Here is a 25,231-nt window from a genome sequence, read left to right on the forward strand (position 1 = left end):
CACTAATCAAACTAATTAATTCCTAATACTAATCATATAAGGGCAGTTTTGCTATTTAGAAAATATTTTTCTAAGGGGTAACCCAAATTAGGATTGTGTGACCCTTTTTGTCCCGTAGTGCATGGCCCCCAATTAAAAGTTATGACCCAATTAAGCTAGGAAAAATATCTAACAAAACTGGATTGCAATCAATCAGTTCGAGGATTCCGGGTGATCAGGTACCCATTGACATCCCGGTACTTGCTAATTAACAATTCATTGACATCCCGTACTTGCTAAGTAACAATTTCACTAATTAGCATTTTTTTCTTAGTGGGAGTTGGTGGACCGTTACAAAAGATGGATAAGTCTCGTATCTACCCGCCAACCGTGACTTCACTTGGCGATTTTGGATTGGTCAGTCCGCACTTGTACCTTTTCAAAAATATTTGAAATCCGCCAAAAGAAATCAGAAATTAGGGTTTTATTTCTTTCTTTTTGGTTGCTGTTCACAGATTCAATCTACTCTCCTAATACTTTTTTCCTCGTAAACTCAGACAAACAAAAACAAAATACATGGCGGAGATTTCAACAGCAAACACACATCCAAATTAGTAGATATCACCACCTCATCTACCGAAAGCGACACTAAAATCATCCATACTCATCTTCTTCTTAGTTAGTCTTTCCAATTTCGCAAAGCATAATCCGAGATAATCAGAGAATCAATGGACGTAGTCGGAGATTCTCTCTTCTTATCATGTACAAAACCTAGTTTTTCATTGGGGAACGATTTCCATGGCGTTTCAGTTCGTGTTCCCAGAACTGGAGTTAAGGTTATTAGGTCAAGGGTTTGTGTTCGATCAGCATTACAGCAGGTGGAGGAACGTGGAGTTGTTTCTCGTTCTGCTGCGGAAGGTGTTTTAGGTTTGGATTTGGTATCTGAGAGAGAATTGAAAGATAGAGGGTTTATGGGGTTGAGAAAGACGAAACTTATATGCACGATTGGTCCAGCTTGTAGTTCTGCTGAGCAATTGGAAAGTTTAGCTTTAGGAGGGATGAATATTGCTAGACTGAATATGTGTCATAACACTAGAGAGTGGCATTGTGATGTAATTAGGAATATTAAGAAGTTAAATCAAGAAAAGGGGTTTTGCATTTCGTTGATGATTGATACAGAAGGTAGTCAGATGCATATGGTTGATCATGGTGCTTCGTCTTCCGTCAAAGCCGAGGTAATTTCTGAACTTGAATTCCAAGTTTACAATTATTATTTAGGTGATTTTGAAAAGCCTGTTTTGTCTTTAATTGCGATGTATGGGATAGTTATGAATGTGATTTAGAGATTACCTTGTTAGAATGAAACAATCATGTGATAAACAGCCAGGAGCGTTGTTGTAATTGTTTACATACCTTTAAGCTTGTGATCGATAACATTGTGTCATAGCTGTGATTTTAACAGTTTCTAGTCCAATATCAATAGTAAGCAAAGATCAAGAGATGTTGTGGTGGATTAGTCCCATGGTTTGGGTGTTAAGGAGTTGTTGAATGTGGGTTGTCCCCCGGCTAGACGTACATAACTGTTGATATTGTAGTGCCTATCTCTGTGGTTTCCGTCAATTTTAACGTTTTCTTGTTAAATTGCAACTTTAGGATGGATCTATCTGGTTGTTTACCACTCAAAAGTTCGACGGTTATCGTCCGTTTACAGTTCAAACCAACTATGAAAGGTTTTCTGAAGGTATGAGATATAATGCAAGCGAGAGCTAAACTTCCTATCAATTGGGATTTTTCTCCCAATTGCTTTTGTTTTTGGCTCCTTATTCATTGGTATGTTTATGTATGTGCTTATTGCTTATGTATCAGGTATTACTGTGGGTGATGTACTAGTTATTGATGGAGGTATGGCAAGCTTTGAAGTCATTGAAAAGATTGGGGATGATTTAAGTTGCAAGTGCATTGACCCTGGTTTGCTGCTACCTCGAGCCAAGTTAAGCTTCTGGAGAGATGGCAAACTTGTGGGGAAGAAGTTCGGCCTACCTACATTATCAGCTAAGGTGACACTCCTAAATTCTAAAAATTCCTACTCTTGTTTGTTGGATTTTTCTCTATTTTTTCTTTTCTGTTTTGAAGACCCCTGAAAGTAATAAAGTCTTAACGTGTCTATAAAAATCAATATGATTGCTGTTCTCTCTTTAAGAGTAGGAGCTAGAAGAAAAACTCAAATGAGATATTCTTACTCTCTATTCGTGTTTTCGCTCATTGTCTACCGAACAATGACCAACTAAACTATAAAAATCTGTTCTCTAGTAGACAGCAGTATATGATCCTTTAGCAACAAATTACTACTTGTACACCATTTATTTTTTGCCAGATACAATTTTGGGACATATATGCTGTGTAATTGAAGTCATTGCGCACAAATTTTTCCTTTTAAGTGCATACTTCAAAATTTATATAATACGTGTGTGGTTCTTTCAGTATTGTTATTGAACCTTATTTATATGATTGTTAGGACTTGTCTGATATCGACTTTGGGGTTTCTGAAGGAGTTGATTTTATTGCTGTATCATTTGTAAACGACGCTAATGATATCAAGCATCTGAAGAACTACCTCTCCACAAGATCCTCAGAGTAAGAAAACAAGCTTAAAATCCTCTGAACTGTGATATTAATTTTTATTTTCCTTTTATATTCTTCCCAGTTCCCAGCCTTAGCATGAAATCTTCTTCTAGTCTTAGTTATTTGACATAACGCAGACATTCTTATGAGCTATTGATTTGAAGACTTGTCATTCTCATTCTCTTAATCAGTCTTGATTTTGGTATGGCTTAAGAATTTAGTGATTAAGCTTGAAATTTAATGCTTGCATTTCGCTTGTCTGCATCTTGAGATCAACCTTAATAGGAACTACTTCACAATCATCATAGCTTGTTATTTCACAGGTCCACGAGAGTTTTAGCGAAGATTGAGAGTTTGGAGTCTCTTGGCAATTTGGAAGATATTGTAGAGGCTTCTGATGGAATCATGGTGGCTCGCGGTGATCTTGGTGTTCAAATACCATTAGAACAGATTCCAGCCGTCCAAGAGGAAATTGTTCATGTTTGTAGGCAACTAAACAAGCCAGTGATTGTAGCTTCTCAGCTTCTTGAGTCGATGATTGAATATCCTACGCCAACTCGTGCAGAGGTATACCAGTTATCAAATATATTAATTCTTGAAATACCATGAACTTAAACGATCTGAAGAATTTAGGCTTTACTCAAGTACTCATATCCTGTCCTCTATAGTCTTTTCTTGTTTGTCAGCCATATTCCTGATGGATGAACCATTGATTGCACATATAACTGTACTGTGCATGTGTTAATCTTGTTCTGTGAAGGTGTAAAGTTATGACTGTCTGCCAGTATTGGTTCTCATTCCTTCGTCTAAATACCTGTATGTTTGAACGCGGATATGGCATACACTTCTGTATGGAAATTGCACTACCCAACAGAGTTCTGTCTAGAACTAGTTATATGTTGTAAATATGACCAAACCAGAATTCACACTTGGCCTTCATCTTTCACAAAAATAAGTTATCTTGTCTTTTCAGCGATGTCAACATGCTAAACCAGATTGTTTTTTAAGCTAATGCCAGCTTGTTTATGTTCTAATAATAAGGTTGCAGATGTATCTGAGGTAGTTCGGCAGTATGCAGATGCCTTAATGTTATCTGGTGAATCTGCGGTTGGATCTTACGTAGACAAGGCTCTTTCTGTCTTGCGGAGTGCTAGTATGCGCATGGAACTATGGAGCCGTGAGGAAAACCGACAGAGTCTTCTATCCCAGCGTCAACTTGGGGTGGCTTTGCCCGATAGAATTACTGAGCAAATTTGTGATTGTTCTGTAGAAATGGGTATGTTGCTCTCCTTGCCATCTAACTATTCAATTTATTTCTACCTTAACATTGATAATTCACCTTTTGGAATCTAAATATTTGAGTTGGAGTACCACCAAAATGAAGTAATAGTTTCCTCTGTTAAGTTAGGATGGTTCAGACGTGTGAAGTTAGGTAGGATTGTTTACTGAGATTGGATTTCCCTTAGAAATACAGCATTTTTGCCATGCAAATAAAGTAGGGAGAGGTGCTTGGAAAGGTAAATGAAAGCATATACCTTCCCAATTTGTGACACAGTACTACAAATCTTGTACATCTGCATAATAAATAGTGAAAGTTAGGCCAAAAGACCAACACTAACATCTCATATTTTTAAGACACTTGTTGGGAAAGAAAGACCAGGATTTGTAACTTATTATGCACTTACACAGTGAATAACGAAATTTTGAAGTTCTCCCATTGCAGCCCTTTATCCTAAAGACAATAATGTTTGAATCTTAAAACTAGATTTCTTTGAATTTGATAATATAGCTTAATATTTAGAAAGTCGGTTAACTTTAAACAGGGAAAATGTGTGCCAGAAATGTCTGACATTGTCTTTTATCTTTAATTTTCTTGCCTTATGGACAAACATAACCCTGGCCTGTCAAAAAATTGTGGTAGTAAATGCTTTCAACGGTTAGTTCAGAACTCAAACACTAAACTGGACAAATGAGTACCTAGACCCTGATAACGCAATAAACTCAATACCCATATGCAGAAGTATCCTTTTGTATGCGCAATACGCAATAAACTCAATACTCAATCTCCTTCAGAAAAACTCAATACTCAATCTCCTTCAGAAAAACATCCCTATGGAGCCTTTCAGTCCAGTACCCAAATGCTAAACCGACAAACGAGTACCCACACCCTAATTTCCCGATGACCTTGGTTTTTGAATATACACAATTTACACAAATATCCTTACGTAGATCATAAAAGGAACTGCGTGTCTCAAGTGATGTATGTTTCTAATTCACATTCTCTACAATTTTCTTGCAGCAAACAATCTTGGTGTGGATGCTATCTTTGTTTTTACAAGACATGGTCAAATGGCATCCCTTATGTCACGCAACCGTCCAAACCCGCCAATTTTTGCATTTACCGACAATAATAGCACCAGGATGGCTCTAAACTTGCAGTGGGGTGTTACCCCACTCTATATGGAACTATCGGATGATATGGATAAAAACATTCAAAAAACCTTTGATATTTTAAGGACAAGGGGGATGGTGAAAGAGGGTGATGTTGTTCTGGTGATTACAGATGTCACCCCAACTTGTGCAACTTCTGCATTTCAATCAATTCAGGTGAAAACTGTAGTTTAATTTGCTATGTGTTACATTGCAATGTGGACTTTCCTTATATTAGATATTGATAGTTCCTAGGTAAAATGCTGTAGTGCATTATCTGTAATTTCTGTTTTTTTTTAGGATTTTGAACTCCCTGCATGTCCATGGTCACATGACTGCAGTAATAGTGTAATCTAGTATAACCTCTTCAAAGCAGCTTGAGTTTATCATTTTCGTTAACTTTCCTTCAAGTTTATTGGAGTTTATTGTAGAACGTTGTGCTGTTTACCTGTATCATGATTTCCTACGTCGTAACTCAGTTGTTATAGAAAACAATGGTTTAGACTACAAATATTCTGATGCTTAAAGACCATACTGATGTGATCAATACAACAGCAATTCAAGATGTATCGGCCACCATTCGTGTCTCATATTTCCCCAGGTTCAGCCGTATATTAAATGTTTTTGTTTTAAGTGGGCAAAAATCATGCTCTCACTGTTACAGTGGAAAACCTCTGGTTTACATGGGCATAGGTCTTTTTCTCTACAACAGACTCAGTTGTTACGAAACAGCAATGGCATAGACAACCAAGGTTTTGATGTTTTAAGTCTTGTCAACATCATCAAGACAACAGCAAATGAAGATGGATCAACCACCGTTTGCGTCTAGTATCTTTCCAGGTGCCAGCCATTTGCAGTTTGAACTGATACTTAGTACGTGTTCCAACTTCATGGGGACCAGGGGATGGGAACATCTCGGAGGTGAGTTCTTTTGGTCATTATTTTTATCATTTCTTTACAAATTTGTTTGTGAATCAGTCTGCGTGTATTATTACATAGATATTTAGTCTTAACATAAAATATGTGGTTCATATTTATTACATAAATTCGAAAACAGAGATCCACTTACCCCAGATTAAGAAAGAGAATAGCAATTAACAGGGTCGTTGAAACTTCATGTCATGAATTGAAAGTCTAGCTATATGATTGTATTTTTCTGGAATGCTTTCTACTACTTGTCTGACTCCTACAATATTTAGGCATTCTTCTTTCACAAACATAAATAATTCACTCAAGCTAGCAGACATCTCGTATTATTAGAAAAGATGTAATCAGCTAGTGTTTAAATTGTGCCCAGCAATCAATCTGATTTCTTAACTATGCTTAACTACAAAGGTTCTCTTTGTATCCCTTGAAGCAACAGCCACTTCACATGCATCCTCTGTGAGCCATTTCATCATCTCCTGTGCTAGTATCTTCTTCCTCATCATTGCCTGATCTTAACAGCATGCCAACATCCTCCTCTGTAGGATTCCCCTCATTCACGAAACTCCATCCAGGAACGACTTCTCCTCCTTGTCTGATAACACTAACACTACCAGTATCATAGAAAGTATGAGATCTTATTTCCAATAGGTTTCTTCCACAATCATCAGGTAAAACGTTAGATACCCACCCATGGTTTCCATTACCCTTTTGTTCTTTGAAATTGGTTGAACTGATGATGCTATTTGTTCCTGTAACTTGCTCTGCCTGAAATGATAATCCAGTCTTCTTGTTTTTCGACCTGCAATCAGTTCCGTTTATTTCTTTTGTGAAATTGAGGCTGAACCCACCACCTTGAATCTCTTGATTAACCTTGTCATGAACTGTTGGTGTGGTTTTGACATCTAGAGGCACCTTGACATTACTCTCATTTAGCTCAATAGTATTGGTAGAGATGCCTGAGATTTTCCCATCAATCTCTTGCTGGATATTGGCTCCATCAACAGCTGCAGCTTGAAATGTTTTCTCCTTATGGCTGAGTAACCTTTCTTTTTTTCCATGCAGAAATATATTCTCAGATTGGGGTTTACATGAAATGATCTTTCTCGCACGAGCTCGTGGTTGAGACTCCTCCATAAAGGGCAAAACTTCAGCTGAAGCAACTTTCTTAGGTCTCCCTCTTTTCATCGATTGCCCAGCTGTAGTAGTACCAGCTCCAGCCCCAGAATACTCCTCGAGAGTCGACTTGATAGATGAAACCTCTGCTTCAACTTTTGCTAGCCGGCTTCCGTAAGTAGTCATTTCTGTTTGCACCTTCGTAATAGCTGCCCACATTTGAACATTTTCTGATGACTGCAAAATTATCACTAAAACTCAACTGCATTTTCATCTCCACAAACCAGCATAGATGGTCAAAAGCAGACAAAAACATCTATTAAACTAGGAAATGCAAACCTGAGAATCCCACATCAGCTGGTGTTTTTTAGAGAGTTTTGCTGATGGTTGGATAATTCCTCTTTGATTTGATCCTCCAAAGGTGACTGGGGTTTCGGGAAATACAGGCGGTGCTAATTGAAAGTAGCCATATGGTCCCGGAAATGTATAAGGTGGGTGCGATTGTTGTGGTTGACCCCACCAAGATGCAGGGTCCCAAGTACCTATTGACAATACATACATACTCTTATGTTTATTAATTTCACCTTAATATTGAATCTACAAAGAAATTGGCAATCTTCTGTTTTACCTGAAAATCCCATTGGAGGTGGGAATCCAGCTTGGTAACTCAGACTTGAAGCCAGTGGGTCATGTCTCAACGAGGCTTCTGTGGTTCCAACTGGAACAATGCATTGGTAACCTGAAGGAGCGGGTGCTCGAATTACAGGAAAACCTGGTCCTGGCGGAAGCCAAAAAGGAGTGGTCGGTTGGTGCATTTGTGGAAACGGTTTCTGCTGATCAGCGGTGGAATTCTGTTGTTGATGCCATTGGTTCAGGGAGACAGATGATGTTTGTTGGGTGGTAGAAACAGAGGGTTTCGAAAACTGTGAGATAATGGGCGGAGGTGCATATGGCCATTGAAAGCTCGATTTTGTGCAATGCTGACTTGCAGAAGATACATCTTCATTCAGACGACTAGTAGCTTGTTGATTCTTTCTCTTAACAGTGTGATTCTGATCTTCTTTGCTCTATTTATGATAGCCATCATCATCATACAAACAAAGAGTATTAGTTTCCAAATACAACCCATTTTAAGACTGAGACAGCAAGAAATTGGAAACAAAAGGTCAGAGGAAGAATCAAAACCTCCTTACCAAACATTCATTAGTTTCAGCTTCTTGACTGACCGGAGCTAACTTGTTGTTACTGTCCTTATTTTCCATGGATTCCAAAAGATTCTTGTGTTTACTTACATTATTGGTATAAGAAACTTACACAAAAGAAAAGAGAAATAAAAATGTGGGTTTTGCACAAAATGCTATTCAATGCCATGAGAAAGAGTTTGAAATTTGAAGACAATGTGAAAGTAATACTGCAATCCCTTCTCCTTGTTCTTGGTGTTGTCCTTTGTTCTTGGGGATAATAAATAATCCAAGAAATATGATTATAGGTTCAATAGTATTTGATTATCAGCACTGCATTCCCTACTATCAAGAATCTAAGGTTGTCCTTGTTGGGTAAAAATTATCTTATTAAGATCATAGAAACATTGTTACTTGGAAAGACCAATTATTTTTTCTTTTGCTTTATAATACTCCATAACAAAGTACACTTTTCAAATGTACCTCTTTCACTTCTGACAATTTTAAAATGTCTGGGCAAAGAATCCATTTTTTTTGAATGGTTGAGGAAGGAAGACAAGAATATTGAAAAGAGAAGTGCAATGCTTTGAAGACCACGCAAAAAACCAGTCAATACATTCTTAATTGATTGGGAGATGAGTGCATAAAAATCCACATCCATGTCCGAAGTACTCCAACACTCTTATACTAGCAATTACAAACCAAAAGACTTAGACATACTATAAAATCAAGAAATAACTTGAAATACCACTAAGACAGAAAAAAATTCCAATCTTCAGCATCAACAACATCATCATTATCGATATACATTTTTTTTTTCCTTCTGGAAACTTTATTTCTATTGCATTTGGGATTTTTCCCAACAATCTTTCATAATGCAAAGAAGTCTTCTTACATATAATGCTTGTAGGTAAAAGAAGCTAATGCTTGTTATTGAAGGGTTTATAGGTCTTGACAGATTCAAATAAACCCTGAAGAGACCCGGCCATAGCAACAAGTGAGACGACAAGGCACGCCCAACTTAACACCTTAAGCCATATCCATGTTGCTGAGAATTTTGGTATCTTGGCTCTTGCAATGTACATTTCGACAGGGAAGTAAACAGTCAATGGGTAGAATGATAACGAACCGATGAAGCCGACGAATTCGTTGAAGAATGGGAATATCATCGCTATCAAAGCTGTCATTATAACGTATAAAGTCCTCCATACTAACCGAAACCAGTTGAAGGGGTATTGACCGCAGCATGGAAGATTAATCATGTGGTCAGTCGTTATGAATTCATTTTCTGGCCATTTGTCGCTGCACAATTTCTCCACAAATGCAAATAAGGGTTGGCCGAATACCTAATAACATGACAACAGGAGTAATGAGTGTACATGAAAGCAAAGAATGTGAATAACAAAACAAAGATACTGAAACAGTGTTACCAGAAAATCATACCAGAAAACCTTACAAAACAGCAAGATTAATAAACAGTTCTTGAAAAACAAAGAATGTGAATACAAAAAATAAACAACATTCAGTGTTACCAGAAATCCAGCACATTCCAGTGTGCCGTTTCAGGTACAAATGTGTGAAATGTATCCGATGTGCTTAGGGTACGAGTAATATGTACCTGGTAGGCACCAACAAGATGGACAGCAATGCAGATATTGGCAAAGTCGATGAGCCAAAATGGTTCGTAAAAACCAAAGCCTGTGAGGAAGTTACCGGGTGCATCATTCCCAAAAGCAGCATAACCAGCCACACCGCAAAGTACATAGAACAAGGTTGTAGTAGCAACTCCAATGGTAGACGCCTTTTTCATTACTTTGTTCTCTGGTGGGCTTGATTTCAATGTGTCCTGCAATTTCATTAGATATTAGGCCCTCTCTAGTTAGGTCCCAACTTGCCGCCCATAATTAACAAATTGTACTGTTGCCTTTCAACAGGAACAAAGAAACAAAGAAAAAGAAACTATCACATCTCAAGTTTGACTCTATGTCAACTGCTAGACCCACACTGATTGTAAAGATAAGAGACTCGACGCTGTAGGACCATATAGTCAGAGATGGAGGATTCTTCAGGGACCATGCATCACCCAAAAAGTAAAAAAAGGTGCAAGAGCCACCAGCAAATTGTTCGACATATGACAAAATAATAATAGACACGATAGTAGAATTTGTATTTGTATAGATCAAGCAAGTTGGAGTGTTTACTGGAGTGGCGGAATCACGATACTAGGCAGGAAGAGTAAAAAAATGCCTTACAAGGTAAAAACATAAATTTATGAGGTGGGGAGGAAATAATATGTTTTTGTTTAAGGAAGCTTTAAACCAGAACCCATTGCCATTACTTGACTCTGCTGGTAGATACATGTACATACTTATTTCCTGATCTTGTGTAATTATGCTGTCTTCTAACAGCTTTCTAGAGTTGATTAAGGGTGTCCCCTGTTTGGTAAAGCACTTGACTAAAATGAGATCTCATGCTTGCAAGATTAGTCTCGTCAAAGTAAACTTCTCCTAATACAAAGCACTTGATTATAACTAACATATCATGCTTGCAAGATTCTCTACGCAAGCCTTTTGATTTCACACGTAAATGAACAAGAAAAGAACAGACAAATGAAGCGTCATCTAAGGCCAGATGATGAAGTCAATATTTGTGTCTTAAAATTTTAATTTATTACACTTACACCTCCATTGGATCCAAGCTAGAATTGGTAAATTTTAGGAGGTCAGCTATAAATTCTAGTCAGTCATCAATATTTTATAACACCCAAACATCTGTTGATCTCTAAATGGACCTTACTAGAGATAAACAGCAAGTGCTTATGCTCAGAAAAATGGCGTCCACGTATTTAGACATGCATGCAAGAACATTTACCCTCAATATTACACATACATACCTCTCATTTATGAATACGCAGACAGAACAGAAGACAGAACACAAGAATTTATTCTGCACAGCACACATTTGGCAAAGCAAGCATGTTTATCCTAAAGTATTTTACAGATGGTAAAAAATAAGTTTTTTCTTTTTTTTGTTTTTTTACCTGGATTTCCACAAGGATATTAGAGAAAGCATAAGCAAAGGCAATGTTGCCTAGGGCTTGGAAAGTCCTCCAAACTTTCTCTGCCCCTGTTACATCTATTCCAACTTGGACCCCTGTGAGGGTTGTTCTTGCATGGTGATGAGGTTCTGCAACAACAAAAAAAAAAATTTAAGTCAAAATAATCCTAACCACTTGACAATAAAAATGACATTTTTGGATGCTGGACTATTCCAGTACAACTGTGTTGTGTCAGTCCTATGAGCCCACTGTAACGGAACTATCTTTTTAAATTTTGGTTTTTACGGTAAGTTTTTAATGGGGGTTTTGATGAATAATTACCTGCAACTTTGGCAATGGAAAGGCCAATACCAATGGTTGAGTAAGCGAAAGACATAACAGCAGCAACAATTGATAACCAGGAAAGTTTGTGAAAATTTGGTATTTGACATAGAAGTATCTGAATTACTGCAAAGATGACTGTGTAATAGTAAGTCGATACAGTGCACTCATGTGCATGACCATATTTGTGATAACAATTTGATTTTGCTACAGCCCTACATCACAATAAACACAAAAAAAAATATTAGTACAGTATATTAATTAGTAATTAATATTAATATCATCACACAAATGAATGTTTAAGGAAAGTAATTAATAGAAAAACAATATTTTCGGGGACTTCTAGGTGGCTTGGTCTAGGCTGTAAATGTCATTGGTTATAAATTTGAAATCTTTGTTTTATGGGAGGGGATTAGTTTGAACTCACGCCAGGCTAATTGATGCAGTGATGGTGTAACCAATAGTAACTCCAACAAGATTAGCATATTGTGCTGCACCACAGAGTTGAATTTTCACTCCTCCTGCAAATTCAAACAAAAAATCCCGTTACTTACAAGGATATTCAAACCTATTAGAGATGCTCTTAAGATTTCTTTCTTTATTTTGCAAAAACGTTACAGATTTTCATTAATGTTGAAAATTTTCAGTTTTATAAGGAAATTATGAAGAATATATATAATTAATTACCCAAGTTAGCTCTAACAGCATCCATATAAGTATAATTTCTTTGACCAGTAATGGGATCAGGAGATCTATAACATTCAGCAAGAAGGATTGAAGTGAACCAAGTGATGACAGAAAATGCAATGAGACAAATTGGACCGGCAATCCATCCCAATTGTGCTATTGCCCATGCCAATGACAATACTCCAGACCCAATTACTGCAGTGATAATGTGAGCACTTGCAGTCAACAGTGTTCCTGCAAGATGATAAAATTTTCCCAAAATTAATCCCACCTTAAATAGAGAGAAACAGAATTAAAGAAGGATCTTTTTTTTGTGCAAGATTTTAACATACCAGTTCTTTTTTGACGGCCATCATCATCAAAGTTCTTGCTGTATTCTTGGTGATTGAACATCTCCGGGTCATGTCCATGACCACCTTTGGAGAAGTTGTTGCTCTTCTTCTCCTGCATTTCAATAGCCATTTTGTTGTTGTTGTTGTTGTTTGTTATCTACTTCTTTTTCCTGATATGTAAGGGCAAGAAAATATAAGTTGTGAATGTAAAGAAGGCAATACAATCAAGCATGAACAAGGAGAGTTCTCTGGGCATCAACACAGAGATTTCTCTTGGTCTGGTCACTCTAAGACTCTCTTCTTCTTCTTCTCCCTCTTCTACCTCTTCTTGTGTTGGGTGTGGGTTCGGAATGAGTGGAGAAGTGAAGTTATATATAGAGATTTTGTTACACATACAGTGAATGTAATCTTGGACAGTAAAACTAAAAGGGAAAGGGAAAAAATGAGATAAAAAGGAAAAAGTATAATTTCTTTGCGCATTTAGTGGTGAAAATATTTATAAGGAACATTTTTTTTTCGGGAGTTTTAATGTGTTTATTACAGGTGGGTGAAGAGACAGGTAAATAACAACAACAACCTCATTTAAACACTTGTGTGTCATACAACAACTCTGCCTAAATGTCATCGGTTAAATGGATTAAAGGAAAATACATTCATATGCATAGAAATCACAAATATCACAAAAAATGTACCTAAATAAATATAAATACTACTATTTAAATGTGGATTTTATTTACATGCATGAAATTTGTTATAACACAACTCGCATAAAACTCAACTACTGACACCTAAAATTGACAAACGAAATCATATGATTGAAAGATATTTGTATTAAGTTGTGCAAAAAAACAACAAAAGTTCCACTTTGAAGTAAGGGGTTTTTGAGTTTCCCCCCCTAAACAAATTAGTAATGTAGCTTTCCCCCTAAATTGCTAATACTTGTAACTTACCCCCTAAATCTAAAATTCTGACATAAATGACCTTATACCTTATGTGCAACACAAGCTAGTGTATTAGTTTTATATTTTTGTTCCAGGATTTCCAATTATGTTCCTCACTGATTGACACGCATTATATTTTTATGACCAAAATAATCATCCTACACAAATGTAGGGTGGCTAGGGTAAAAAAGACGAAGAGCTCTTGAGTTTTGAAACAAAACACACATATAAACAGTTGCTACACAAATCATGAGATTTTGATAAATCATGGAAATGGTATGAGTTGATATAATGGTAAGACTTTTTGATAAAAGTAAAAGTCGTATCTTTCTAATGCAGAACTTTAAATTGATCGTCACAAACAGGGCCGTACCAAACTATTTAGGGGCCTTAGGAAAAAATCGAACTGTCAAATTTAAACATAAAAAAAAAAACTACATAAAAGTAGCTAGTCTACTAAAAAATGACCTTCTTCGCTTCCTCGATACAAACTCATCAATTATGGCATCGTAATCAATGTTTTTCACCATATCAACCTTGATAGATAACATTGCTAAGTCATTCAATCTTTCTTGTGACATTGTCGATCGCAGATAAGACTTGATCAGCTTCAACTTTGAAAAACTTCTTTCTGCAGAGGCAACTGTAACTGGAATTGTCAATAAAATCCTGTATGCGATTTCTGCATTCGGCTAGGAACCTTCCATATCTTTCAAAAAATTCAACACTTCAATTGCCCTTTCAGTCTCTTCCGGCAAATAACTTTTTAGAACTTTCAGTTCAACATACAAGTCATGTCCATCGATATCGGAACTCATGCCATGCTTTAGGTAATTTTGAAGCTTGATACAACACGCCTTTAAAGTGCTATCATCAAGAGAGTGTAACTTCTTTACTTGAAATAAGAACCCAAAAACTTCATTGAACTCATGAAATTGTTCAAACCTACTAGTCAGTGAGGATCTAGCTTGGTCTACTATATAATTAAAATAGTTAACTTCAAAAGATCGCTTACCTGATAATGGTGCTTCTTCTTCGGTCATAATGTCGTCAAAATGTTTTCTCTTTCGAATGATTCGTGGCTCATAGAAAGTAGGTTCTATACCAATTGTTGCTGCCAACTCAGTAGCTTCTTCCAATAACTCTTCGAATCCAGTATCCCTGCACTTTACAAAAAAAGAAAGTAAATCATTTACTCGGTCCATGGCAATATCAAGATGCATATCCTCTTTTTGTAACAATTTGCTGACGGAGTTGACTGCAAGCAGAAAATGATGCCAAACAACCATGCCAAATATAAATTCAAAATTATCGATCTCACGTGTCAATAACGAATCAGCTTCTCCCCTTGTTTTCGCACTAAATTCAATAGATTCCGACAACTCTAGCAAAGCATCCCGTATTTTAGGAAGTTGGAATCATATTGCTTTAACACTCTCTATATGACTTTCCCATCGAGTATCCGATAATGGCTTAACAGTGAAACCAGTCACATGTTTTTTAAATACTTGCCAACGTTTTGTAGATTTTGAAAACAACTTGTATATCCGCTGCATAACACTGAAAAATGATTCTGCTTTAGGACATGATTTATCCATATCCAGAAGCATAAGATTAAGACTATGACATGCACACGGCATATAAAATTCCCTTGGATTTTCCTTGAGTAGCCTGTTTTGCACCCCTTTGTTTTTCCCCTTCATATTAGCTCCGTTATCGTACCCTTGTCCTCGGAGATCATCAAAATCAATCTTAAGCTTCTCCAAAAGGTTTTTCATCTCCTCAAAAAGTCCTAGTCCAGTGGTTTTTTCCACTTTTAAGAAACCTAGAAAGTGTTCTTCAACTTTTGGAGTTGTTAAATAATCCACAGATCTTACAATAAGTGACATTTGTTCTTCACGGCTTATATCCGAAGTACAATCAAGCAACACAGAAAAATATTTTCCTTTGTGAACTTTTTCAATAATTTTCTCTCTCACATGGTGTGCCAATAGCGAAATCAACTCATTTTGTATCTTGGGACTAAGGTAATGATGGTGAATGTCCTGATCTTTGAAACGTCGAAGATGATCTTGCATTACCAAATCAAACTCTGCAATCATTTCAATAAAGCTCAAAAAATTGCCGTTATTTGATTGGCCAATCTTTTCGTTATCACCGCGGAAAGCTAAATTATTTTTAGCAAGAGTTTTGATAAGAGAAACTATTCTAACCAAGACTTGTTTCCAATACTCTTTTTCTCTCTTGATCTGTTCTTGCATAGCCTTATCGATAGTTTCATTCTTCTTCAATCTTCTTTCCAGTTCATTCCATATAGACATGGATTGTAGATGCCCATGGCAGGTATCATGATGTCTAAGTTTTTTACCAAGATTATGCCAATCATTAGAGCCAATGGTATCCAACTGACAATCAATCCCATCTCCCTTAAACAATTTGCAACTAAAACAGAAAACGCGATCCCTAACAGTTGAATATACTAGCCATCTCCTATCAACCCTTTCCCCATTACTCATTTTTCGTTTATAATGACGATTAGAGAATCGTCTACGATGTTCATTGTAAGGATATTGGACATTTTTACTTACTCTGATGGGACCCTTTTCTACCAAAAAATCTCTGAAATGTTGGTCAATGAAGTTCCAATTTCCTGGATCATAAATGTTTACCGGTCCGTACTCTTCATTCCGCACTTCGTCGTTCCCGTGTTCACTCTCATTTATAGTTGGTTGTAACAATTCTTTACCTTGCACATTCTGATTATATCCACTAAGACCACCACTACTACTACCACCATTGAGCAAACCATCTTCTTTCTCCATTTCATTAACCAAATTTGCATATTCTTCATCAGAATCATCACTGTTAATGTCATTCATTGTTTCTGCTGCTGCAGGACCATCACTTTCACTTATTCTTTCCGGAAGTCCAACACTATCACTTGTTCGAGCCAAATATTTGTTCATCGATCCTCTTAAAGAACTTTCAAGCTGCTCTATTCTTTTTCTTTTCTTAGCTTTGAAAGCACCACTCTGGCATTTTGTTTTCCTACGAGTCATAGCACTTGGTAGTTAATCCACTCTTGTATTCTGTTACTTCACAGCCTACACAGGAAAAAAAGGAAAAATCAAAATTCAATTGGATAGCATATCAGCTAAATTCAAAAATCCTGGTTTAAAAAAGGGTGATCTTTGACAGTAATTTGTAAACCCAATATCATCATTCACATCATAATTTGCACCGCACTATTAAACCATAACACCGTAATTCAAAGAAGAATTAAAATCGAAATTAAACAACCAAAATCAAAAGATTTAACAAAACAACACCAATTATATTGTTTAATTCCTTCTCCTCCTGTAATCATCATGAAACCCTAACTAGCAATTGAATAAAATTACTAATATCTATTAATAATCTTAAGAAATCAATACCCACATCAACAATATTGTTCGTTCCAGATCTTAAACATAAAATTAGAAGAAAAATAAGTAGATAATAGTACTGAATGATGACTGATCATTGATGAATAAAACTTACCAGAGGGCAGAGACTGAGAATGACGAGAGAGGAAGAGACGAACGGTTTGGGTAAAGTGATTCCTAAATGGGATCTTTGCGTATTTTTTACTTTTTTACTTAAATGAATCTTGGATAATAAATATGGGCCAAAGTCCAAAGATAATGATAATTGTTTTTCTTTGTTGGGCTTATGTCCAAAACTGCAGTCATTTTTTCTTCTTACCCTGATCGGCGGTACACAACAACATATATACACGAGAATTTTTTTTTGGGGGGCCCTAGGCGGCTGCCTATCCTGCCTAACATTAGGTACGGGCCTGGTCACAAAAAAAATCAACTTCTTATTAGGTTTTCGAACCCAAAAACCCAAATTGTTGATAATGGTGGATTTCTAACATGAAAATTAGTTGCCGCACCACGGCACAGAATCATGGAAATCTAGTATATGAGGTTGATCCTGATATGTGATTTGATTCATTTAAAAATTGATTTCAAAAGCAGCTCATTTGCACATGGCGACGATCTTGACATTAGTATATTATTGATAGTGGAGATTCATAATGTTTTGAATCACCTATCACCCAAACGGAATGGTAAAAACTACCAAGTGTTGAAGTACTATAAAGAGCTAATTATTTGGAGAATTAGTTTATCGAGGAGATTTTGTTTCGGTGGATTTAATGATTTAGTTAATTTACCTTTCATGAACCCTAGCTTTCTAAGGTGGAAAGAAGCACAAAGATGCATATCTGGTGGACGTATGTGGCAAATGATCATACTCACGCTTGTATGGCAGGCACGGTCAAAGGTTATTTTTGTCAGAATTTTAGTTTTAGGGGAGTAAGTTATATATATTAGCAATTTAGGGGGAAAGCTACATTACTAATTTGTTTAGGGGGAAAATTCAAGAACCCCTTGAATTAAAACAATCTTGTAAATTGTTACAAAAATCACTTCGTCTTGACCTTGATATATGGTAAGACTTATATTATTTATATCATAAATACTGATTACGAAGTATTAATTAAGACTTGCCAAAACGCAATATATTGAATAATTAATTTTATTTTCATTCTCAATTTACCAAATACTGTATATATGGATTAAGAATATTCACTTGTGTTTAGTTTCGCAAACTATACTTATTACCCTATGTTCTTTGAATCATTCCTTTGGGTCATATAAGATTCTAAGAGTCAAAATTCATTAGAACCTACAATAAAACTTCGATAAATTAATAGTTTTGGGACCAAAAATATTATTATTTTAACGAAATTATTAATTTACTGAGTTAAAATCTAGCTTGTACAAGCCTAGTTGAGACCTAACATATGTATTATTTTAGCGAAGTAATTAATTTTTCAAGAATTAATTTATTGAAGTTCCACTGTAGTATAAAACCTTGACCGTAACCGTGTATAAAACTTATGGCGAAGTCAAATATGATCAAATGTTGTTGACAACTATAGACACCTAAGCTCGATTACATAATTTTTTCAAAACAAATTACCAATTTATTTTGTTGTTGTATGGGTGAAGTAAAAGCGGGTAGGTGGATAATGGATATCAAAATCACACGAAAATTTGGAAATTGGTTTAACAGTGGGTTAATCAATTGAGATTTATGGAGAAATTGAAAGAATTTTAGAGCCTTTTAAAATCTCTCTTTAGTCAACAGAGAGTCTTTCAAAATCTCAAACAATCTCTGTTATTGGATTGTGACTTTTTTGAAGTCTTCAAAATTCTATGTTATTGGATTTGGAATTTGAAATCAATGATTTATGGTTTTGAGAGAATTGTAGAGACTTTTATTACAAAATATACCATAAAAGGCTAAAACAAAATCTCTCCAAAATAGGTGATATTTTGAGAGATTTTTTTCTTTCTTTTTTCTTTAAGGATTAAATATCAAACAATTAAAAACAATAACCACATTAAAAAAATTAAAAAAAATGCTATCTTCTAAAAACCAAATAAGTTCACTAGAGATTCGAATCCATTATGTTCGTCTCGTTTCGACTTTTTACTGGCAAAATAGTTACAATTTGTATTATCTGTCCATGGACTAATATATTTCCATTGAATTATTCATATATTCATTGTGTAAAAAATTAAATATACTACTTGTTTTACGTGTGTAAGGTGAAATTCATATATGTTTTGTTGTCTCCATTAATCACCACAATTCATAAAAAATCATTCAGAGAGTCTTCCAAAATCTCTAAACTCACAGAGAGTCACCCAAAATCTTTTGCATAAAAAGTCTCTCTATATCTCTACTAATCCCAATTGACTAACTCCATATAAATATATCTAGTATTAATTGAAACTTACCAGAATGTATCATCTATATTGAATGTAGGTGCGGAGCCAAGGATCAACAAACCCAGGCTCTAACCCCCTAAAATCACCAAAACCATAAAAAAGCTCTTAGTTTTATAATAAATTTTATATTCAATCCACTTAATTTTTAAATTTAGCCCATTAGTGTATGTAACTTGTTTTTAGTCCCGGATTTTCAATGTCCGGCTCCGTCACTGATTGAATGGGGTACTTAACTAATTTATTACCCACACTTCTTGCAGAGTCTATATATATACCTAGCTAGAATTCATTGAACCTTCTTTCATCTCATGATCTATGATCTCTTCGGTAGTGGGTTGATGGAAAGTGATAAATATTTTTTCAACAAAAAAAACGTTTAAGAGATGCCTAAACAAGGCCATTGGTGTCGGTAAAAAAATGTAAAACCAATTACCACAAGTCTGAAAGGCTTTAGGGTAGTAGTAGACTCTAGGGTAGGTTGGGTCGGGGTGGGGTGGCATGACACTTGCCAATAACAATCATACGTACGCAGGAATTAGGAACCCTTTTGACCATGACCATATATTAGTCATGCATGCACCATTGATGGTTGTGGTTCTTGAACCCAATACCTTGTAAAGGTTTTGATTTTGTCCATCCGTTGAGAAAAAAAGGTTGAAACTGACTTAATTATGACTTTTCTGGTATCTAATATTACTGGTCTGTCTAATATTATATGGTTTTAAGGTGACGATGATGAGAATATTAGGCATTTTTAATGGTTGGTATCCTTCATTCTTGGGAAAGTTGTATTTTGTGGGTTTTAATAACTTAGAATATCAGCATCATCAGCAAACCAAGAAAATCATTGTGTTTGAGTCGATGATGGAAGGTTGTGTCATGTTCAAGTGTCTTATCATACGATCCTACTTTCCAAAAACTTAATGATGGATTTTAAGCTCGCAAAACACGGGGTATATCAGTGGTTCACATATAAGTTTTTCTTACAAGTACATGTCAAATGATTTTAGATTTGATTTGGAATCGCAAAAAATATTATGTGATCAATGGTTGTATGATTTCCTTGTAATCGTGCTTGGCATGTATATATGATTTGTGGCGGTAAAAATCTATGCTAATTATTATTATGGTTATAGCCTCTATTTAAGAAATCAAAAGATAAACGGATCGAGAATAAGTTATAAAGACAACACCAAAACCGACATATATTTTCGTGGAAGATGCTTATATCCAGAAAGGTTAATAACTTCTCAAACTAGAGAGGTTTGTGTCTTAAAAGTGAGGATCAACTTATTGTATTTTATATCAGAAAACATGTATTATAATTAAACACATTTATTAGAAATGCATATATATATATATAAACTGTCTTACTCAAGATCCGCTTATTAAAATTAATTATGATTCTTTTCTTGAATAAAATGCTTAGAAAAAACTATCACCAGGCAATGTTGACTGTTGTCTAGCCATATTTGTACTAAGATCATCAATCCTTGTTAGTTTATTTATGTGCTTGGAAAAAGAAAGAATTGAGAGAAAGCTAGGGGGTTTCCAATTCCTTTGGGCCTATTGTTTTTTCTTCTTGTTGCAAAAGTAGATGATTGTTTTATGCCAAAAGAATTTGAATAATTGTATGAAATTCTTTATGTCCGGAAGCTATTGAATTGGGTCGGCCACAATTTGAAGGTTTTTCTTAGATGATTTTACAATAATAATTTTTATTTTCTTAACCAATAAATTTGTATAGTGACTTAGTGGACAATAAACAGCAAACTCAAGCTTCTAATCTGAACCGATGACATGCTTTTCTAAGATTTTCACTAACTCCATCATTCATTTTTAATCTCAATATTGCCTAAATCTTAAGTAAAGATTAGTAATGTGGCGGGATTCCGAGATACTAGTTTAATTAGTAACAATATCACAACAACCAAGCAACGTCGGGAAAATTCCAATACCATGGCCAACCACCACGTAAAAATGCATGATTATTGCCCAACCAACTTAATTTGGTAATACGCATGCAAGAAAACTTAGTCGCTACATTTCCTTATAGCATGGAAATTGCATACCTGACTGTTGATATCTTTTTCTGAAAAGTGCATTTGGCCGGTTATCTCAATTATCAAAAATATTATGGTTGCATCATTGTCCAAGAGATGAATGGAAAGTAGTTAGGTTGCATTCTAAATTGTAGTTTGCCATTGAAAGGAACCAACACGTATAAACCCAGAGCCTCCAGAGGTCAGATGATGTTGACAACGAAAGACCTCGGACACAAAACTGAAAGCTGAATGAAAAACTACAAAATTTTGAAGTGTGTGCCATGAAAATAATACTTGAGATATGACAATGAAACAAAGAACTCAAAACAGAAACCGGAAGCTGAAACTATAAGTTATATACGTGGGTGGTTGATCGTGTTGCATGACCAACCACGCATGGAATAGCTAGGAATAAGCGGATCTCCACTGGCTCCGGAGCTATTTTCACAAAAAAAATTATTTTATACTTGTATTTTTTTCCTTATTTGGTATTCCAACAAGTCGTGCCAGAAACTATACCCCTTAACCTTATAATTAACGGTGGTTTTTTTGTTCTGTTTTCCTGTTCTTCCATACGGCCTAACTAACAAACATTTTGCTTCTAACAGTTGGACAATGTGTGTCAGGTGGATTTCATTTTTATTGTTACTGGAATCTCTCTTGCATAGTTAAATGAAGATTCCTGACTGAATCCATTTAAAAGCTCTTTTCAATGTTATTATCAAAAACAGTTTTTAATTTAATTTTTTTTAATTTTTTTTTCTGGTTGCAGTTTTAATATTGGAATCTCTCTTGCATTGTCAAAATGAAGATTCCTGACTGAATCCATCAACTCCAGAAACTATTCTTCTTTTTGGAAGTTGAGAGTTAATGACAGTGGCTTTATCCAGTAATTCTAGGTAGCTACACTAACTACTAGTATCCCCCTTTTGGGGGTCCTATTAGAGGACTCCACGTCACGATCGAACGGCCTAATCTAACTTTAACAGAAAGATCTTGTACTTGGCAACCATGTTTCCATGAAGAAGTCCTATCTTTTCTGTGCAAGAGATGGTGGAGAGTTTGGTGGGAGGGATATAGCAAATGTGCCACATTGCGGAGTTAAGTTTGGTGCGAGAGATATAGCAATCTTGCCACATTGTGGTTGAACCTTAAAATTTTGATGTTTGCAGAAAGGAACAAGTACAATTTGTGAGATTTTCTTTAGGACAAGAAAGTACAGAAAAGAAAATATAGATATTGTGCTTACTTTTTTTTTTTTTTTTTTAGATTATTGGACTGAATATGTGCTCAAAGATATGCGATAATTTGATGCATTCAAGACTGTGATTGTTTTACATTGAATGAAGTGAGAATACATCCTTTTCTTAATGGCAGGCCGCAGGAAGCTTCGACAAAAGTTTTTTTCAAAAAAAAAGAAAGATTGGGACAAAAGGAAAGACTAATAATGGAGGGAAGTGGGTCTTGCAAGTTTCAACTCTATGTCCGTCAATGCCAACTTGAGATTACGTCGACGTCTTTGGAAATATGTCTGCGACTTTGCATCTGCTACCCTTTCTGTAACTTTCAGCAGAATACAAAAAAAGGAAGAACGAAGCAGTGTGATGACTGTTTACGGGCCCCACTGCATTCTGGTGAAACAGATTTTTGAAGTTCACTTGGAGTATGGAAATGAAGAATTGATCGCGAACAAGAGCCTTAAAGAATGTTAATGTCTACGATGAGAACTCAAAACTCATTAACATCTAAACTATTACTGACCAGACAAATGAGAAGTTCATATCCACACAACTAAAAGCTGTTAAGCTGGCCTCTAGGATGATAACTTAGCTGAACCAGTGGTCCTCTAGAGATAGAGAGCTAGGGAAGGATAACATATGGCAACAGTTCTAAGAACAACCAACCCATGCTTGATTGCTTGACAATTGACATAAACATGTATGCTGGTGTAATATGATTCTTCCTCTAACAGCAACAGGACACCGATAAGGTTTGGACCACGAAGACAAATCTGGTTAGCAAATCAACCACAATCCTTTTCTCTCCTTATCTTCGTCTCTATCCAAAGACCTTAAAAGAAGAATGTCTGTTGGTCTTTGTAACACAGCTTTCTTACATGGGGCGTATACTACTATTAGAAAGCTATGTTAATGTTAGAGTAGATCCCACACTAGAGAAATTGGTCCATCACAAGAATTTATGCAAGAGCATACTTTAAAGAGCAGAAATTAGGACAAAAATATTAATGTTCTATAGAAACACACTAAAAGATCGTACTATTAGTAGGCCTGACCCAGTAGTGCTGATAAAGATAGACGATTAGGCCCATTCATCCTTTGGGTGTTTTGGCTTTTGTTCAGTTAATGCGAATACTAAATGAAACCTGTTTTGAGGCATACATTTGCCTAAATTCGGCTGAAAAGTTATCAGCCGAACCTAGGCAAAAACATAGGTTCGGCTCAAAATTTGAGTATGTCTCAAAAAAATTGAGTATGTCTCAAAACAGGTTTCTACTAAATAATGGTTGTCCACGTGGTGGCCATTCATCGGTCGAAAGAGAGGTAGCGGATTGGGCCCAACAGTATTGATGCGTCCGCGATACACCCAAGCATCCTTAAAGTTACTTTATCCCATCACGAGGTAGATGAAGATCAACGGTGAACATAGCCGCACGTGGAGGTGTTTGCACGTCAAAGGCGGCTGAGAGGTCGACTCAGTATTAAATGCACCGGTAAAGAAGATTGGCGTGTGTTCTTCTCTCACGTGGAGTCAATGACGTCGCACCCTTTAGATGAACGAGGTCGACAACCAACGAAGGTACAAGATTGACCAAAGACCATTAGATCTCGATGGTGTTAAAGACAACAAAGATGTCCCTGATTAAGAAGGCTCTATAAATACTGAGCCTCTTATCCAAAGAAGGGACACGCAATTACTGAGAGAGGGAGAACTAGAAAGAGTTTATACATGTATTGAATACCTTGAGATTGTGTTCTTGTACTACTATTTGGCTTTACTTCATTCTCCTTCTAGCATTAAAGAGCTTGTAACCACAATCATACCTTAACAAAAATCACTACTCATTACTCTGTGGATGTAGGCGAAAGTTAAACCACGTAATCTCGTGTGTTGATTGTTAGCTTAGTTGCACTTACTTTACTAATATTGTGGTTGCTAGTTAAGCTTTATTATTATTACTAACATCTTTACGAACATACCTTTTATTACTTGCATATCTACTCTGCTGAGATATCTTCATTAAGTTTCATAAGATCATCTGAGTAGATTATAATACGTAGGCTATCGTGAAAAATAGTAGTCACAGTTAACCACTGAGCGGAACATAGATGGATAGCATTTTCAGAAAAACCAAAGGAGACCCCAGTTATTCATTGAGGAAGAAAAGTGCACGGAAGTTATAGATCAAAAGAAGGTTCATCTTGGGCAAGTAACTGCAACATGAAAGTAGGACTATGATGCCATATTTGGCTTACATTACATAATGACCTTCCATGTTTGGCTAGACATCAACATCAACATTTTGAGACCTAAGAATATGTGCTCATTTCCTAAAAAAGTAAAATAAAAATGAAGATATTATTTAGAAAACCTTAGCATATACTCATCATCTTTCCAACTGATGGCAGAGCTAAACCCATTTAAAATTCAACTGTTGCTTTGTTCTTTGTTATCAATTTCAAAAATTACTTTGGACAGTTGTAAACTGTGAGCCCAATTACAAGGTTCCA

At 35.9% G+C, this 25,231-nt stretch overlaps 4 protein-coding genes across 11 annotated transcripts; 1 reads left to right on the forward strand and 3 right to left on the reverse strand.

The window, feature by feature from the left end:
• Window positions 1-313: 313 nt before the first annotated feature.
• LOC113285450 (plastidial pyruvate kinase 1, chloroplastic-like) lies at window positions 314-8,466 on the forward strand. Of its 4 annotated transcripts, none has more exons than XM_026534336.1 (10): window positions 314-1,214; window positions 1,633-1,720; window positions 1,846-2,036; window positions 2,495-2,613; window positions 2,925-3,168; window positions 3,643-3,877; window positions 4,901-5,208; window positions 5,744-5,952; window positions 7,021-7,245; window positions 7,359-8,466. In XM_026534336.1, the coding sequence occupies exons 1-8, from the start codon at window positions 708-710 to the stop codon at window positions 5,858-5,860; spliced, it is 1,809 nt and encodes a 602-aa protein (XP_026390121.1). In that variant the 5' UTR covers window positions 314-707; the 3' UTR covers window positions 5,861-5,952; window positions 7,021-7,245; window positions 7,359-8,466. The 4 variants fall into 4 exon arrangements, with proteins under 4 accessions (XP_026390121.1, XP_026390127.1, XP_026390112.1 ...); XM_026534342.1 differs by having other exon boundaries at window positions 7,493-8,466; XM_026534327.1 differs by having other exon boundaries at window positions 7,021-8,466.
• Window positions 6,400-8,353, reverse strand: LOC113302000. The gene is made up of 4 exons (XM_026550861.1): window positions 8,265-8,353; window positions 7,700-8,138; window positions 7,411-7,613; window positions 6,400-7,308 (listed from the first exon to the last, which is right to left on the reverse strand). The coding sequence occupies exons 1-4, from the start codon at window positions 8,331-8,333 to the stop codon at window positions 6,400-6,402; spliced, it is 1,620 nt and encodes a 539-aa protein (XP_026406646.1). The 5' UTR covers window positions 8,334-8,353.
• A 384-nt stretch (window positions 8,467-8,850) lies between the features above and the next one.
• LOC113285474 (amino acid permease 6-like) lies at window positions 8,851-13,000 on the reverse strand. Its single transcript, XM_026534357.1, has 7 exons — window positions 12,651-13,000; window positions 12,319-12,552; window positions 12,059-12,152; window positions 11,632-11,846; window positions 11,293-11,438; window positions 9,871-10,098; window positions 8,851-9,598 (listed from the first exon to the last, which is right to left on the reverse strand). Exons 1-7 carry the CDS (start codon window positions 12,778-12,780, stop codon window positions 9,173-9,175), a joined length of 1,473 nt encoding a protein of 490 aa, XP_026390142.1. The 5' UTR covers window positions 12,781-13,000; the 3' UTR covers window positions 8,851-9,172.
• A 944-nt stretch (window positions 13,001-13,944) lies between these two features.
• On the reverse strand, window positions 13,945-21,782 carry LOC113285484 (zinc finger MYM-type protein 1-like). Of its 5 annotated transcripts, none has more exons than XR_003328692.1 (3): window positions 21,510-21,782; window positions 14,607-16,695; window positions 13,945-14,234 (listed from the first exon to the last, which is right to left on the reverse strand). XR_003328692.1 is itself a non-coding variant. In XM_026534368.1 (2 exons), exon 2 carries the CDS (start codon window positions 16,648-16,650, stop codon window positions 15,010-15,012), a length of 1,641 nt encoding a protein of 546 aa, XP_026390153.1. In that variant the 5' UTR covers window positions 16,651-16,695; window positions 21,510-21,782; the 3' UTR covers window positions 13,945-15,009. The 5 variants fall into 5 exon arrangements, 1 of the variants encoding a protein (XP_026390153.1); XR_003328688.1 differs by having other exon boundaries at window positions 13,945-14,458; XR_003328690.1 differs by having other exon boundaries at window positions 13,945-14,507.
• Window positions 21,783-25,231: the final 3,449 nt, after the last annotated feature.

This window comes from Papaver somniferum, chromosome 1 (genome assembly GCF_003573695.1).
Source record: "Papaver somniferum cultivar HN1 chromosome 1, ASM357369v1, whole genome shotgun sequence".
NCBI lineage: Eukaryota > Viridiplantae > Streptophyta > Magnoliopsida > Ranunculales > Papaveraceae > Papaver > Papaver somniferum.